Source organism: Bos indicus, chromosome 12, assembly GCF_029378745.1.
Source record: "Bos indicus isolate NIAB-ARS_2022 breed Sahiwal x Tharparkar chromosome 12, NIAB-ARS_B.indTharparkar_mat_pri_1.0, whole genome shotgun sequence".
In the NCBI taxonomy this organism is placed as follows: Eukaryota; Metazoa; Chordata; class Mammalia; order Artiodactyla; family Bovidae; genus Bos; species Bos indicus.
The window spans coordinates 25,198,527-25,216,880 of record NC_091771.1 but is presented as its reverse complement, the minus strand read 5'-3'; the positions used below and the strand labels follow the sequence as shown (position 1 = coordinate 25,216,880).

General features: G+C 42.4%; 1 protein-coding gene and 1 non-coding gene across 3 annotated transcripts in view; one reads left to right on the top strand and one right to left on the bottom strand.

Moving 5' to 3' along the window:
• The window catches only part of DCLK1 (doublecortin like kinase 1), a 432,884-nt gene that overhangs the window by 333,918 nt on the left and 80,612 nt on the right, over nucleotides 1–18,354 (bottom strand). For both annotated transcript variants that reach the window (XM_070800188.1, XM_070800189.1), the window contains one exon: nucleotides 14,419–14,814. In XM_070800188.1, the coding sequence (XP_070656289.1) occupies nucleotides 14,419–14,814 (396 nt within the window). The remainder of the gene's footprint in view (nucleotides 1–14,418; nucleotides 14,815–18,354) is intronic.
• On the top strand, nucleotides 17,969–18,042 carry TRNAE-UUC (transfer RNA glutamic acid (anticodon UUC)). Its single transcript has one exon. It is a non-coding gene; the product is annotated as a tRNA-Glu (tRNA).

The window sequence follows — 18,354 nt, the reverse complement described above, 5'->3', positions numbered from 1 at the left end:
TTATTGTGATCCACACAGTCAAAGGCTTTGGCATAGTCAATAAAGCAGAAATAGATGTTTTTCTGGAACTCTCTTGCTTTTTCTATGATACAGCAGATGTTGGTAATTTGATCTCTGGTCCCTCTGCCTTTTCTAAAACCAGCTTGAACATGAGGAAGTTCACGGTTCACATATTGCTGAAGCCTGGCTTGGAGATTTTTGAGCATTACTTTACTAGCGTGTGAGATGAGTGCAATTGTGCAGTAGTTTGAGCATTCTTTGGCATTGCCTTTGGGATTGGAATGAAAACTGACCTTTTCCAGTCCTGTGGCCACTGCTGAGTTTTCCAAATTTGCTGGCATATTGAGTGTAGCACTTTCACAACATCATCTTTCAGGATTTGAAACAGCTCAACTGGAATTCCATCACCTCCACTAGCTTTGTTCGTAGTGATGATTTCTAAGGCCCACTTGACTTCACATTCTAGGATGTCTGGCTCTAGGTCAGTGATCACACCATCGTGATTATCTGGGCTGTGAAGATCTTTTTTGTACAGTTCTTCTGTGTATTCTTGCCATCTCTTCTTAATATCTTCTGCTTCTGTTAGCTCCATATAATTTCTATCCTTTATTGAGCCCATCTTTGCATGAAATGTTCCCTTGGTATCTCTAATTTTCTTGAAGAGATCTCTAGTCTTTCCCATTCTATTGTTTTCCTCTATTTCTTTGCATTGATCATTGAGGAAGGCTTTCTTATCACTCCTTACTATTCTTTGGAACTCTGCATTCAGATGGGTGTATCTTTCCTTTTCTCCTTTGCCTTTCTCTTCTCTTCTTTTCTCAGCTATTGGTGAGGCCTCCTCAGACAACCATTTGGCCTTTTGCATTTCTTTTTCTTGGGGATGGTCTTTGATCACCGTCCGCCTCCTGTACAATGTCATGAACCTCTGTCCATAGTTCTTCAGGCACTCTGTCTATCAGATCTAATCCCTTGAATCTATTTGTCACTCTCACTGTATAATCGTAAGGGATTTGATTCAGGTCATACCTGAATGGTCTAGTGGTTTTCCCTACTTTCTTCAATTTAAGTATGAATTGGGCAACAAGGAGTTCATGATCTGAGCCACAGTCAGCTCCCAGTCTTGTTTTTGCTGACTATATAGAGCTTCTCCATCTTTGGCTGCAAAGTATATAATCAATCTGATTTTGGTATTGACCATCTGGTGATGTTCATGTGTAGAATCTTCTCTTGTGTTGTTGGAAGAGGGTGTTGCTATGACCAGTGTGTTCTCTTGGAAAAACTCTATTAGCCTTTGCCTTTCTTCATTCTGTACTCCAAGATCAAACTTGCCTGTTACTCCAGGTGTTTCTTGACTTCCTACTTTTGCATTCCAGTCCCCATGATGAAAAGGATACCTTTTTTTGGTGTTACTCTAGAAGGTCTTGTAAGTCATCATAGAACCAATCAAAGTCAGCTTCTTCGGCATTACTGGTTGGGGCACAGACTTGGATTATTGTGATACTGAATGGTTTGCCTTGGAAATGAACAGAGACCATTCTGTCATTTTTGAGACTGCATTTTGGACTCTTTTGTTGACTATGAGGGCCACTCCATTTCTTCTAAGAGACTCTTGCCCACAGTAGTAGATGTAAGAGCAGCGACCCCACAAGAGACTGACCCAGACTTGCCTGTGAGTATACAGGAGTCTCCGGTGGAGGCATGGGTTGGCAGTGGCCTGCTACGGGGTCGGGGGTGCTGAGTGTACCAGTGCCCTCATGGGACCTTTTGAAGGAGGTCGCCACTGTCTTCATCACCTCCACCATAGTTGGGTCTGAGGTCAAACAACAGGGAGGGAACACAGCCCCGCCCAACACCAGAAAATTGGATTAAAGATTTACTGAGCATGGCCCCGCCCATCAGACCCAGTGTCCCCCTCAGTCAGCCTCTCCCATCAGGAAGCTTCCATAAGCCTCTTATCCTTATCCATCAGAGAATGGACAGAAAGAAAACCACAATCACAGAAAACTTATCAAAACTTATTAGATGGACCACAGCCTTGTCTAACTCAATGAAACTATGAGCCACGTCTTGTAGGGCCAACCCAAGACAGATGGGTCATGGTGGAGAGTTTTGACAAAATGTGGTCCACTGGAGAAGGGAATGGCAAGCCACTTCAGTAGTCTTGCCTTGAGAAGCCCATGAACAGTATGAAAGGGCAAAAAGATAGGACATTGAAAGATGAACTTCCCAAGTTGGTAGGTGCCCAATACGCTACTGGAGAAGAGTGGAGAAATAACTCCGGAAAGAATGAAGAGACAGAGCCAAAGCAAAAACAACACCCAGGTGTGGATGTCACTGGTGATGGAAGTCAAGTCCGAGGCTACAAAGAGCATTATTGCATAGGAACCTGGAATGTTAGGTCCATGAATCAAGGTAAATTAGAAGTGGTCCAACAGGGGGCGGCAAGAGTGAACATCAACATACACACATTACTATATATAAAACGGACAACCAACAAGGACCTACTGTGTAGCACAGAGAACTCTACTCAGTGTTTGGTGATAAATATAAGGGAACTGCAGAAGCAGCATCCATCTGAACAGCTCTCATATTTTTAAAGGCCCAAAAAACAAATATTTTCTGTTAAGCAAAGAAAGAAAGAAAACAACAGTTAAACAAAAAAAAAAGTAAGGAAATGAAGCATTAAATTATGTTTGGATCTGACCAATATCTCCTAAAATATCAGAACACAGTAACTTTTCCCTGAAAGTCGTATACATTTTGGGACTTTGGAAAACAGAATAATTTCTGTCTAAGCATATTAGATTATCATAAAGGTACCAAAGAGTCCTTGTTTGTTTTCAAAAAACAAAAAAAGAATCACACATGAGTTTTTAAATTATTATATTTTGCAATTCTTTAAAGTATGGAAATAAATTTTCTCTAACAAAATTTATTAGTAAAAAATCTGCAAAGTTAATGCTACTTGGCCACTGGCTCCCATTATAAGATTAAAGAATTTGCACATAAGAGAAATTCTCAAAGTCACAATGGACAACTTACAGTAATATGGGTAACTGAAGTCATCTAGGAAGGTCTTTCTCCATAAGAGTCCATATTAGGAGATACTAGATGTTTGCCCTGTTTTTCCTTATTGGTAGAGGTTTTTCACTGGCTCAGGGTTGAGACTTGTAAATTCCATCTATGACATCACTTGACCTCAGTCTGAAAATGACCTAATCTCCATTTTTCACATTATTTAAGCTGCTTGCCATCTCCTTTAGGATTCCTTTAAGCTCTAATGTGGTATGTTCAAAAGTATACTAAGTGAGGGCTTTGTGTAATGCACGCCATTTTTCCAGAGTAAAAACTTCCTTATTGAAAACTCTGGAAATGAAAATTCACTATTGTGAATTACAGTAAAATCTGGGACAGATTCAACTGTATATTGAAATCTCTGAAGTTGAACTGAGTTAAATTACATGAAGTACATAATTTATGAAATATAATATCATAAAGTGCCTTCTGGATATTATATTTTATAAACCTATCTCAGATGTACACAAAAACATCTCATAATCTACCTGGAAGGTGCTGGCTTAAGAAGATGATTTTGACAGTGCTATCAAAGGCAAGAAAAAAGATTCCCAAAGGCACTGACAGATCATTCTTCCATGGGAGTCTTTCATAATATGATAGTACATAAAAATAAGCTTACTGAAAAAATGTGAATGTATATATCAGGTCTATGGAAAATGTCAACTTCTCAAATATAAAGCAGCAAAAAAAAATAACATAAAGGAAAAATTGAGGGACACATTTTTTTAAATTTAAAACTGATATACCTGAAAACTAGAGAAGCTAAAATAAAAAGGGGAAAACAAACTGATGACCTATAATACAACAGTGGGTTAATATGCTATGCACAGCCTTTTATAATTTACAAAAATGCAAGGTACTAAAATATATGACAAAGAATAAAAATAAAATATAGAAAATGCCACTAGGGACACTATAAATTGATATCAACCCTTTTGGAAAGCAACATGGCAAACTATATTTGGAACCATGAAAATATTCTCATCGCTAAAAATTTTTCCTAAGTAAATAACAGAGCAACAAATAACCATACTGCAACAGATACAAGCAGCATTAGCCATGACATCAAAAAATTTTAAGCAGCCTCCTAAATTCTCAATGATGGGCATAATACCTGAAAAGAATTTAAGTTATAACCTTATCTTCAAAGAGCTTTGCGAGCAAGATGTGCATATGAAAATTTTCCACCACAAGACAATAAGTGATAATTGGTAGAGAAGTGGTCCAGGCAACCCTAATCCAGAAGAGAAAGAAATCATTTCCCACTTCCCACTGTGTGATCAATAAAGAAAAAATGGAATTCCTGCTGGCCCTGGAAGTGAGGGTGAGATTCTCATTAGCAGAAAAGAAGACAGCACTTCAGATAAAAATAAAATAATAATATGCTCTACTGAACAGTACAGTAAAGGGGATCGTCTGTTGGATATTAACCTGTCTTTCTCAAAAACTAATATAAAACTCATTCCAGGGACAAACAAGTTAAGCTAAGACTACAGTAGGCTATAGCACCAAAGTTTTTATGAATGATCAGAATTGAGGTTTTATTTTATTTTAAAGTCTTTACTGAATTTGTTACGATACTGGTTCTGTTGTTTATGTTCTTTCAGGGATAGAACCTGCACCCCTGGACTAGAAGGCCCAGTCCTAACCACTGGACTTCCAGGGAAGTCCCCCAGACCCAGGTTTTTAGAAAGACCACACTGGCTGTAGTGTGGAGGCAGAGCTGCAGGTAGGACATGGGAAGATAGGAGTCAAGATGCCTTTCAGAAAGCTATTCTACTAGCCCAAGCGAGAAGCTGGAGAGCTAAACTTTACACATCCCCATTAGGAACAGAGAGGAACGGCTGCCATGAGAAGTACTTAGCAGACAGAATCAACTGATTGGATTGAAGAACTGGCAATTGACTGGATGCTAGCCTCACTGATGCCATTGAAACTTCTATTTTGGCCAACTCTCCATATATTACAATAGATCAAATGAGAAGGGAAACACGTCTGGGTTAGATGGTAAGGAATAAAATGAATTTGGTTGTGCACAAATCAAATGTGAAGTTCCTAGGAGCCAACTGGTTGGAGATTTTCCAGCAAGAAATTAGAAATATAGATCCAGGGTATGAGAAAGGGATGCATGGGGTAGTTGCAGCTATGGGAACTAAAGAAAATGTTCAGAGACCCCACCCAGCTGGCCAGGGTGAAGTCCAGGGCAACGCCAGCACTGAGAGAGCGATCAGAGACGGAGGGGCCGTTGAAGGGAGCTTAGAAATCAGGTGCCTGGAGCCATGGCAACCAAGGGGGTGGTGAGGATGCGGCTGGGAGAGACCCAGAATCAGCATCTGACGCTCCAGCAACAGCAGAGAAAATGAGGTTTCCTAACAGACCACCAGCCGGGCCATGAGGAAGCCACATGTGGCCTCATAACGGCCACTTCAGTCGGGCAGTGATGCCAGGTTGCTCTCATTCATTTATTTACCCATTCGGCCTCTCTTTCCTCTTTCTTTCAGTGATATTTATTGCGTTCTTGCCACCACCATGCTAACACTGAGGACTCCAACAAGCTCCCTGATGTCCAGAAACACTGATACAAAACAAATAGGTGTAATGATGCTAACTAAGGAGCTGAGGTATGACTGGAAGTTGAGGAAGTAGAGATAGCAAAAGCAGATGTTTCTCATGGAGGAAGAGCTTGTGGTTGAGAGGTAAGCAGGACGAAGCCAAGGATTGTTCAGACTGAGAGATCTGTGTGTCTGATGGCTGAGGGGTCAAGTGGGGAGAGGCTAATAGAACAGGTTAAGTGTTTGCCATCAGCAGATCCTGTTGAAGCCCATGCGATGCAACCTGCAATCCTCACCATGACTCGATGAGCTAAGAATGAACAGACCTCTTCTCCCAGGGCGCGTGGACATGCAAGGAGTGAGTCAGTTTGCTCAGGGCCACCCCCAGCTTAACCATGGCACAGCCGCGCACCCACAGGAGGGCACCCACCAGTGCCGTCCTCACAGAGAGCGGGGAGGCCCAGAGGTGGGGGAGCAGGAGGAAAGAGAGCAGCCCAGATCAGTGGGTCACGGGAGACAAGCCAGAATAGACGGAAGCGTAGGAGCCACAGAGAGAAACATGAGAAAGATTGTGGGCTGTATCCTCTGTGCACAAGAAGCAAAGAGCGACAGAAAATGCTTTGCCTGTAGCCTGGCGTCTAGGCAAGAAAACTGGCTTGAAGCCTGCTGTGTGGGACACGCGTCCTAAAGGACCTCGCCTAAGATGGATACGGAAGATGTGGTACATACATACAGTGGAATATTTCTCAGCCATAAAAGTGCACAAAATTGGGTCATTTGCAGAGGTGTGGATAGAATTAGAGACTCATACAGAGTGAAGTCAGTCAGGAAGAGAAAACCAAATATTGTATATGAACGCATACACGTGGAATCTAGGGAAATGATACTGATAAGCCTGTCTACAGGGCAGGAATAGAGGCACAGACACAGAGAAAGGACATGTGGACACAGAGGGGACATGGGAGGGAGGGGCCAACTGGGAGATGAGGACTAACATATGCACAGCACCACGTGCAAAAGAGATGGCCAGCAGGACGCTGCTGTAGGGCACAGGGAACTCAGCTCCAGGCTCTGTGATGACCGGAGGGTTGGGATGGGGGGTGGGAGGGAGGCTCAAGAGAGAGGGGGTGTGTGTGTGTGTGTGTGTGTGACTGATTCACTTTGTTGTACAGCAGAAACTAACATTGTAAAGCAATTATTCGCTAAGAAAGAAATAAAGAGAGGTTGTAACAGTAATGGAAAGCAGGGGCAAATACAGATGCTATAAAAAGAAAAGAGAAAACAAACTGAAAAAGAAAAACTAAGACGTCTGTTTTTAGCTTAGGAGCCTAACAGTACAGGGAAGAGATGACAAAAGTCAGTGGCAGGAATATGAGGAGCTATTATTTACTTTTTTAAAAACTTTTTTGCATCTTCCAAAGCTTTCTATAATGCTCACTGCATAAAAATGTGTTACTCCATCAGTTAAAAAAAATACATTTTTAAAACAGTATTGAGAACTCAAAAACTGTAATAATGGTGCTAAAAAAGGAACAAGCAAACTGAAGAGGTGTCTTAAGGACGAACAGTAAATGACGACAGCTTGGATCTGTGGGATGAAGAAAAGGCGAAGCCAAGGGTGATGTTGAGTTAGACGGTGACACCATTTAACAGGATCAAGAGATGAGAAGAAGGTGCAATTCTGAATAACCTTAAAGAATGGGATTACATCTGTATGTGACATGATGAAAGGACTCAGGATTAGAGGGCCACCTGAGGCAGAGCCGACGCACTGGAAAAGACCCTGATGCTGGGAAAGATTGAAGGCAGAAGGAGGCAACGGGATAAGATGGTGGGACGGCATCATCGACTCAACAGACATGAGTCTGAACAAACTCTGGGAGACAGTGAAGAACAGCAAAGCCTGGCGTGCTGCAGCCCACAGGGTCGCAAAGAATCTGACAGGACGTAGCGACAGAACCACCGCAAGTAGGGTGAATATATCCAGGTAACTGAAGTGATGAAGAAAGGTCTGGGGCTAACTGGCCTTAAAAGAGTGGTAAAAATGATGGAGTTGATGATGTCGCAGTAGATAATGCAAAGACAAGAAAGTGAAGGAAGTGCTTAAAGGTGAGGCAAGTCAAGAGGAAAACAGAAAGTCACTCTTTGAACACCTTGATAATCATTGGTACAGGCAAAATCCAGCAAGAAACACCAACATTCAGAGGCAAAAGTTATTTTAAACACCACAAAGTTCCTCCTCAAAATACTTGTTAATTACAAAGGGGAAAAGAGTAACTTTAGAGTGAAGTAAGTGGCAGACACTCCTTAACCAACAGGTTAACCTCACCAGCAACAAGGCACGGCCACATCACGCACTCCTGAAACGATGCCCCGAGGAGGACACAGCTTCACTTGTGGGGCATCCTTGCCACAAATGCATAATTTCAACCTAAACGCCAGGTGAACGCCCCCAAGTTGAGGGACACTTTACAAAATAACAGACCAGTACTCCTCCAAGTGTCAAGTCATTAAAGACAAAGACTTAAGAACTGTCAGAGCTTGGAGGAGATGGAGAAGGCAGGATAGCTAAATGCAATGTTTGGAAACTCAAAAAAGAGGGGATGTATGTAAACATGTAGCTGATTCACTCTGCTGTACAGCAGAAACTAACGCAACAACTGTAAGGCAACTATATGCCAATACAATTTTTTAAAGATTTTTCAAAAAAAATAATGAAGATAAATGCAATGCGTGATTCTGAAACAGCAACACCAAAGGGCCAATGGCGGAGAAAGCAATGGAAGCCAAATAAAGCCCGTAATTTAGTTGCCAGTATTGTTCTCGTTAGTTTTTACTTTGATAATTGTGCCTTGGCTGTGCAAGATGGTCCCTCGTGGGAAGCTGGGTCCAGGGTATATGGGAACCTGCCATCTCTGTGACACTTCTATTAAGTCCAAATTAATTTCAAAACTAAAACTCTTAAAAATGAGGCAGGCATCCTGCAAAAAATACAACTGAAGCCTCTCTTCAAATATTATACAACTTCCATGAGAATATTTTTAATTAAAACATAAAAACATTAGAAGAAAAGGAGAGCAACAATTTTATAGTCTGAGTCCAGAGGACAAGAAGCATGAAATTCAAGCCATAAATGAAAAGATTGATCCATTTTGATTACATAATTTTGTTAAATCTGGGACCCCAAAAAAAAACAAACACAATAAACAAAATCACTAAAGGACAATCTGGAAAAACACATACTTGATATTAGTATCACGAAGGGCTAATATCTTAAAAAAAAAAAAAATCCTAGAAGTCAATTAGAAAAAAAAAAAAAGACCCCAACCTGGTAAAAAAATGGACAAAAGCTATGGAGAAAAAAATAGATATGGAAAGATGAAATTTAAAACTATAAGAGGGTACACGCTTTTCTTAACAGATTGGCAAATGACAAAACATTTGGTAACACACTGCCTCGTAGAAAAACAGCCACTCTCATACATTACTAACGGGGAGGACAAACTGGTACCACTTCTATGAAGAGAAATTTTCCAATAGCTCTTAGAAATTTAATGCCTGTACTTCTCTCTCCCGCAATATTACTTCTAGGAATTGATCCTGTGCATATTCCCCTACACAAGTGGAAAACTTAACATCCAAGGGTATTCCCGTCAAAACTGCTTCTAATAACAAAGGATCGCACACAACCCAGAGGCCCATAGATAAAGACTGGTTAAATTAAAAAATGGCTCATGGTGTAAGGGATACTCTGAGGTTAGGAAAAAGGCTGCAGTGGCTTTAGACTCATGCTATGGTATATGGTTAAGCGTGTAAAGCACAGTGCCAATGTGTGAGCAAGGAACGTTAACTTATAGGCAAATGATAAGCATATTCTCGACAAACACTGGTGTCTCTGAGAGGATGGATATTCAAAAAACTAGTGAACTATTGACCACATGGGGATTTTAGACAGGCATGTTTTACAATTTTTCAAAACTTAAATTAAAAAAATCTTTAAATAGAGCAGAGAGAGGCATAGAGTCAGGTAGTAAATTAGACGGGAAAAGTACTGATAGATGATGACAACATGTCGGGGGAAAGTTGCCAAGAGAGGTGGGGGCCCTAGAAATCATGACTGGAGAGATTTCCTGACTTTGGGGTGAAGTATAGGTTTATTCCTGAGAGGTTAATTCTGATGGGGCCTTGGGAAAAGCCCTTAGGCTGGGGATGTGGAATCAAGCGGTGTCCATGGTGGGGTCAGGGAGGGAGGGTGGGTAGGGGCATGTCACAGCTTGGGAGCCCAGGAACCCAGCAACTTGTTTCTAATACATGCAGATGTCACGTACATATTAACTTACTCGTATCCAGAAGACAGCACACTTGCATGTTTCTACCCTATTGCTTAAAGGAAACTCTGGCTCTTACATTCACACAAGATATTAAAGGATGTTACTGAGACAGTAAAAAGGTCAATGGATGCCAGGGATTGAGGCATGGAGGGATGAATAAGCAGATTAGAGAGGATTTTTAGGGCAGTGAAACTATCCTGTATGATACCACAGTCATGGATACACATCATTATTTCTTTGTCCAAACCCACAAAATGTACAACATCAAGAGTGAGCCCTTGTGTAAACTATGGACTTGGGATGATAACGGTCTGTCAATGTCAGCTCAGTGACTGTAACAAACGTACCCCTCTGGTGATAATGGGAAAGGCTGTTCATGGGTGGATGCAGGGGGATACGGGAAGGGAAAGCTGCTCATTTGTGTCCGATTTTTTACGACCCCAGAGACTATACAGTCCATGCAATTCTCCAGGCCAGAATACTGGAGTGGGTAGCCTTTCCCTTCTTCAGGGGATCTTCCCAACCCAGGAATCGAACCAGGGTCTCCTGCATTCCAGGTGGATTCTTTACCAGCTGAGCTACCAGGAGTTCCCCAGGATATGGGAAAACTCTGTACTTTCTGCTCAGTTTTGCCCCCAATTTAAAACTGCACTAATAATAAGTCTATTTAAAAGTGTGGGGGAGGGGAGCACCTATTCTTCAACACACATTCCTGATGCTTGAGCATCAGATAACGAACAGTCAATCAATCAGGGCTTGGGACTTATATACCATGTTGTATATAATACTACATCTTTCTCCTAAGAGTTCAAAGGTTTTAAATGTTCCTCCTTCATTTATCCTTACAACATCCTCACACCTACAGTGGAATATAAACACTGTACAACTGGGTAGAAAGAGGCAGTATCAGGAGAATGAGGCCAAGTCTCAAGATGAATCACTTGCAGAAATAGACCTGCAATTCAACTTTCCTTATTGAGCTTCACGATTTTTTCAAACATATAAAGGCCATGTTGAAAGCAAACAATTAGGAGTGTCATCTGTGTTCTATCCTGAAGTGTGTGTGTGCATGTGTGTATACATACACATACCTGCACAAATAGATACACAATCATGCATTCATGCATACACACACCCTTACTCATACACACACACACACACACACACACACACACACACACACCCTTACTCATATAATCATACTTCAGCCTAAGAGCCAGCTCACTCCTGGCTGGCTAAACTTAGGCATTTTTTTAAGCCAAACTTAGGCACAATAATAGTAAAATAGTGAAACTGACTATTAGCCATTATAAATAAAGAAACTCACATATGTCATTGTCAGGATTTCTAGTCTGAGATAAGTGAGAACAAACAAACTTACAAAAGACAATTACAAGTCAAATATACTTGTCACTGCTCCCACTAAAACGATTTAATTTAAAACATCATCATATTGGAAGGAGAAATGAGACGCTAATTACATGCATTGACTTTTACATAAAATTAGTATGTAAAGTGGGAGCTAGGAACCTAATGGTGAATATGAAGCAACGGCTTGCATTTTATCAGACTAAGCAAAAACGTAATTGACAAAGAGGCAAATCTAAATGAATTTCCAGCTTACACTAAGCGCAGCTGCATGCTAATTGTCAGTATTATAGATGGAAAAAATGCATTTAAACAAAAAATTTTTAAACGCAGACAATAAGCAAACTTACCTACTTTACTGACGTTACTATTTATTTAATCAGAAAAGTATTTTTTTCCAAAAAGGAATTTTTAACATCAGATTATTCCATCTGCAGTTACTTCAAATTAATTGAGGAGAAAAGTGTTTGGAGGCAAATGAAAAGATTAAAGTGTTTCTGGGATCAGTATCTGCTACTCCTGGAATTAAGTCGAGGTTAAAAAACATTTGTTTTCAGGAAGAAGCCAATACAATAATATTTCATTTAAGAGCCACTGAGAATATTTTATATGTATATATATGTACATACATAGGTACATACACACACACATATATATGTAACAATCAGTTTTCTGTACACCAGAAACTAACACAATATTATAAATCAACTGTACTTCAATTTTAAAAGGCCACTAAGAATACCTCACTTGGTATCTTACGTCAGTGGCAGTTAAGAGATCAAACTCTGGCATCAGCCTTCTTGAGTTCAAATCCCAACTCTTTCTTGCTGTGTGACCCTGGCAGATCACTTAACCACACTGTGCCTCACTTTTCACTTTTTACTATGAGAGTGATTAACAGTACCTACCTCCTAGGATCACTGTAAGAATGAAATATGTTCACATATGCCACACACATGCCCCATATTTGTGAGTGATCATTATTATCACCGCTCAGGACAGCAGTCTCTTTGGGTATTCTTTTGTACTAAAAAACTGACCAAGAAGATGGTAGCAACATGTCATGATTCTGCTGGTCCCCCAGATAAAAAGTACTGTCATGTCCCACCTCTCATACCCTCTCCCTGGTCGATGGGAATCATGGGAATATCTTTGCTACTTCTGAGTACGGATCGATCCTTGGTGATAAACTGACTGAGGTAGCCCCTCCCAGGAAATGCTGCACAGGTGACTCTACACCAGAGGCTGCCAAGCCCAGGATATCTGAGAAGGTGCTCGGAGATTCTGGCATATCTTCCCTACAACACCATCAGCCCTTAACGTGACGATTTAGGTGACTGGGCACACACCTGACTTTGCACTTGATCTTTATCCAGATCCCTTGGAATATCTCACCAAATTATTTATCCTGCCTTTTCCAAGGTCATGAAAAGGACAGGGCACAAAAATCAAAGCTGATAACAGAAAGGTTTTATGTTCATTCTTCCCCTTTAATTTACTGGAAGTTCCAGCATCTGAATAGAAGGAAAAAGGCCAAGTCTGCAGGCATCTTGGCAGGGTGACGAGTCATCGAAAAGAGAAGTGAATTCCCACAAAATAAATACACCAAACCCAGGCTTCTCTCAAGTGCAGTCAAACTGTGAGTGGACTGGCACCCCTGCCAAGGGATCAAGGGAAGAGAAATGGGAGAAAGACAGAGGAAGCCCTGAGCCTTGAATCACATACAGATTCTGATTTCAAAGGAGGACCAGAGTGCTTGCCTGTGCGTAGTCAGGGCATGGCATTCGTCCAGGGTCCAGACAGACCACAGGGCCTGGCAAATATACTTGGAGTAGGGATAAACCACCTTCTCAACGTCCTTTTCCATTTTCCATTGTGCTATTACTTCATCAGGACCTTGAGACTTCAACTTAGAAAAATCTACTCTCCAAAGAGGATCATTTACCTCTCAGCATGAATTTAATCCCAGTATTTTTCTCCAAATTATTTTGCTTCACTTATGATTTCTAAGGTGATCAGAGAATTCCCACCCAGTTCAAATGGGATCGGTCCTGAAATAAGACTATTCCAGAGAAGGAAATCTACTCTGCTTGCATAAGACACCAGGTCTCATCTGTGCACAGATAGTCCTATTTTCACTGGGTGAGTGCTCAGTCACTAAGTCATGTCCAGCTTTTTGTGACCCCTAGACTGTACCCATCAGGCTTCTCTGTCCTTGGGATTTTCCGGGCAAGAATATTGGAGTGGGTTACTACACCCTCCTCCAGGAGATCTTCCTGATCCAGGAATGGAACTCATGTCTCCTGCATTGGCAGGTGGGTTCTTTACCACTAAGCCACCTGGGAAGACTTATTTCCACTTGAAATGTCTAAAACAGATAATGACTGTTAACCTCAGTTAAACTTTATAAAAATAAACTGAGTAGATTAATTCCTCAAATGCCATCGAAAGACAACAATCCTTTAAATTTAGAATTAGTCAAACCTCAGAATAATTTTAAAATTTAAATGTATCATATTGGAAAGAATAGCCAACAAACCTAATTTTTTGATCCAACATCACCACTATCTTATCATGTAAGCATAGACATATATCACTTGAATTTTCAGGCCTCAGTCTACAGTGATCAAAATTAATAGTTTTGATACCTATCTAAGATTCAACTCAAAATTTTCATGAATCATTAGTTATTTTCAGTTCACGTACTGGCAGACACGTGGGAGCAAAAGCTCAATTTGCAACTAGCAGTGAATATGAACCAACCATTTGAATAAAGATACAAAAAAATGGACTTTTAAAAGTAATGTAGCATGGGTATGAGAAAAAATAGAGAGGATGCTGCAGAAATAAGACCGTTTTTCCTTCAGTCCGCTATATAAGTTACCTGATCTAATATTACTAGGTTTGGTTTTGTTTTACACTACTGTACAGCCACGTGAACTTCCCAATGTGTAACATACAAGGACAACACCATGAGACTAGATGCTAGCTCTTGGAGTTCAAGCAAGAAATGCTGAGAATAATACAAACTTTTGGGAACCGAGGCCATCCCCTCCAGGGTCCCTTGGGAGGTCTCCCCCAGCACTCACCTTCCAGCAGTTGGTCCAGGCTGGAAATCTTCTTGAGTCCATCAATGGTGTAGATTGTTCTCACTCCCTGGGGCAAATTCACGTTATCCGACAGAGTTCGGGTCAAATCAGCCAGCAGGGCCTCAAAAGATCGGAAGCGGTCTGGGGAGATGGCATACACAATCCCTTTGAAGTAGCGATCTCCGTTTCGATAGAAACGCACTTTCTTGGCCTTCTTCTCGGAGCTGAGGGTCTGCAGCGTGCGGGTGCGGTAGAAGCTGCAGTGGGCGCTGTGCGTGGGGCTGGGCAGCCCGTTCACCCGCGACCCTCGGCTGTACCTCTGGGCCTTGTCCCGCTCGTCAAAGTGCTCTAGCTCCATGTCTCTGCCGAAGGACATGACTGCGGTTAGAGCTGAACCTGGGAGGCACAGAAACAGAAACACAAAGGTGTTATTTTAGCCTCCAGACCCGGAAGGCTCAGCTTGAGAGCAGCCGATGGGAACACTGCTATAACAGATGATATGTTTGAGTGATCAACTTGGGAGAGAAAAGACAAATATTTAGAGGCAGACCCAGTGGAAACAGATGACTAATCAACCCCAGTTTTGTTAGAATACGGCTGGTATGCGTTGACCACCTCGAATGTCCGGCTTTGAACCGCTCTTATTTCTGATAGTCACAACAAACCTTTCGAAGTTTATTTATTATTAACCCCATACACAGATAAACAAAATGAGGCACAGAAAAATTTCTCCCAAATTTCTCCAAATAATACAGTTGAGAAACGCGTGAACCAAGAACTCTGACCCAGGTTTGTCTGACTCCACGGCTCCCTGCAGGTTAATGCTGATGGTAGGTAGCACATGAGCCTTCACATCAGTCCAGGGCTAAATATAAAAGATACAGCAGTGGGGGGGACCAGGAATCAAAAGACGGCTGCTGCTGCTGCTAAGTCACTTCAGTCGTGTCCGACTCTGTGCGACCCCATAGACAGCAGCCCACCAGGCTCCCCCGTCTCTGGGATTCCCAGGCAAGAACACTGGAGTGGGTTGCCATTTCCTTCTCCAATGCATGAAAGTGAAAAGTGAAAAGTGAAAAGTGAAGTTGCTCAGTCGTGTCCGACTCTTAGCGACCCCATGGACTGCAGCCTACTAGGCTCCTCCATCCATGGGATTTTCCAGGCAAGAGTACCGGAGTGGGGTGCCACTGACTTCTCTGCAAAAGAGGGCAGGTAACATTTCACAGTCAGATTTTAGGGATTTCCCTGGTGGTCCAGTGGTTGTGAATCCACCTTCCAATGCAGGGGATTCGGGTTCAATACCTGGTCAGGGAATTAAGATCCCACAAACTGGGGAGCAACCAGGCTCACATGCAGCAACTACAGAGCCCATGGGCTCCAGGTGCCGTGAGCCACTAGAGAGAAGCCTGCAGGCCGCAAGGAAGATGCCCCACACTGCAGCTAGGACACAATACTGCCAAAAATAAATGAATGAATGAATATTTTTTTTTTTAAGTCAGATTGTAAACATTTTACCCAGTGTTTGCAGTCTCCATGGCCAGACCAAGAGCAAAAAAATCCATAGGTTTAAAAGCGATTTTCCTACATGGTGGTTTAGTCACTAAATCGTGTCCAACTCTTGCAACCCCATGGAATGTAGCCCACCAGGCTCCTCTGTCCATGGAATTCTCCAGGCAAGAATACTGGAATGGGTTGCCAAGTCCTTCTCCAGGGGATCTTCCTGACCCAAGGACTGAACCGGTTTCTCCTGCAGCACAGGCAGATTCTTTATCACTGTGCCACCTGGGCATTTCCTACATAGTCAATTGAAATTTATTTGAAAAGTGGACTCACACTAACTCATTTACTTACACTTAATGCTTGAGATAAGGTGGATTTTTAAAATGGGGGGGAAAAAAGGAAGGGACAGGGAGAAAGGGAAGGAGGGAGGGATGGAAGAGGAGAAAGAAAAGGAAAAGCAACAACAAAATAAAACCAAAAGGGATCAAAGTTACTTCTTCTTTGAGGCACTTGGCCCTTCTTTCCACTAAGACTCTCTCTGTCTTTGTGTGGAGGAAATTGAGGCTTAAAGACGCTGATCCAGACTTGATCCAGAACAAACTATGTAACCGGGAGAAATCTACTTGTTCAGCATCATTAAGCCCCAGTTTCCTCCGTCACACGTGGGAAACTCGATAGTACCTACCTCACAGTTAATATCAGCTATTAAATAACTGAATACACATGAAACACTTCGGGCAATGTCTAGACTGTGATAAGTATTAATGTTTTTAATTCATAAAATTTGCTTTTCTGTTCCTGACTCTGTCACGGGAAGAACTAGCAGGAAGAGAATCTTCCCTTTCCAGCAAGGGGGGATCCAGGTGAGTGCCCACCCCCTACCCTCCACCATTTCCATGTCAGGACCTTCTGGAAGGCACACCTGTGCCCCCACAGTTCCATTTGACTTTGGACGGAGCTGGGTCGTGGGCAGGCTGCCCGTGGGATTATTTCACCCTTGCTCAGGGGTTAGCTGACGAAGGCTCGTGCTATTGCCCTTCACAGGTGATCTGTGTTTTAATAGGACAATCTAGAAGATGGGAAAACCTCAGCACTCAAAGAAAGAAGTCTCAATGACAAAATTTCAGGCACAATGAAACAGAACATAAGGGAAATGAAAACTGGGGGCAAGAACTTTATGTTGTTGTTCAATCGCTCGGTCGTGTCTGACTCTTTGCGACCCCATGGACCGCAGCACACCAGGATTCCCTGTCCTCCACCACCTCCTGGAGTTAGAACTTTATTAGTGCCCCCAAACCCCACCATGAAGACGATGTCGCCGTTCTGAAGGTCACTCCAAACCAACCCAAATGCCAAAGGCCTGCCAAGCCTCCCTGACCTTTCCTTCACTCTCCATAAACTGACCTCTGATCCACTCAGAGCGACTAAAAATTCGAGCTCAAAGCTTCATGCACGGCCAGAGACTGTGCACTCCTGAAATGCATGCAGTGGAAAAAGCTCACACTTATCGGATGTCTGTGATTTGCCTGACACTGTTAAGTGGCGATCAACCGCTGTGTAACATGCTAAAAATGCCCTCTAGACCTCCTGACAGTCCAGTGAGGAGGGGATGTTATTGTGACGAGGGTGAGTACGGGCTATATCCACGTGCCAAAGTCATAACTGAGGGCCTTGGGACTTGAACCCGGATGTACTCCAGTGATTCTGAAGCTGGTGCCCCTGACCCCTCCTTTCTGACCCGAGCTCTGTGTTCTAGTGGCCTAGACCCCTGCCAGCGGCCGCTCATCACGTGTAAAGCAGGCTTTTGAAAGCCTTTGCTCCTCTTGGACAGACCACTTAAACTGCCAGAGAGACTCCGTGTGCAGGAGACCAGGCAGGTCATCCGGCCTCCAACATCTCCGCCTGTGCGCCCTGAGGCGGGGCGGGGGGAAGAGCAGTGCAGTGGGATTCAATCTGGAGTGATGAGTTCAGGGCACGTTTTTCCTCCAGACATGAAAACTACCCCATGCCGCTTACTACCCCAGACAGCCTAAACTGGAATTTTCCAGGGGCTTCCCTGGTGGTCCAATGGTTAAGACTCTGCACTTTCAATGCAGGGGGGCCAGGGTTCAATCCCTGGTCAAGGAACTGAGATGCCACATGCAGTGAGGCAAGGCCAATAAATTAATTAACAATAATAATAAAATAACTTCATGAAAATAAAAATAAATTTGCATTTTCCAGAAAAAAAATTTACCATATGTAAGTATGAACTGGTTTCACTGATTTTGAAGTTAGATAACTTCAAAACAATTATCAGTTGATATCCAATTCTTCAGATAGCTAGTAACTGAGTAAACAGAACAAATATTTTGCCGATGATATCATAACTGCTCCTACGCTTATTAATTGTTTTTAAAAGGCGTTCTTTTGTTTTCCAAAAGGGAGTGTGTGTTGGGA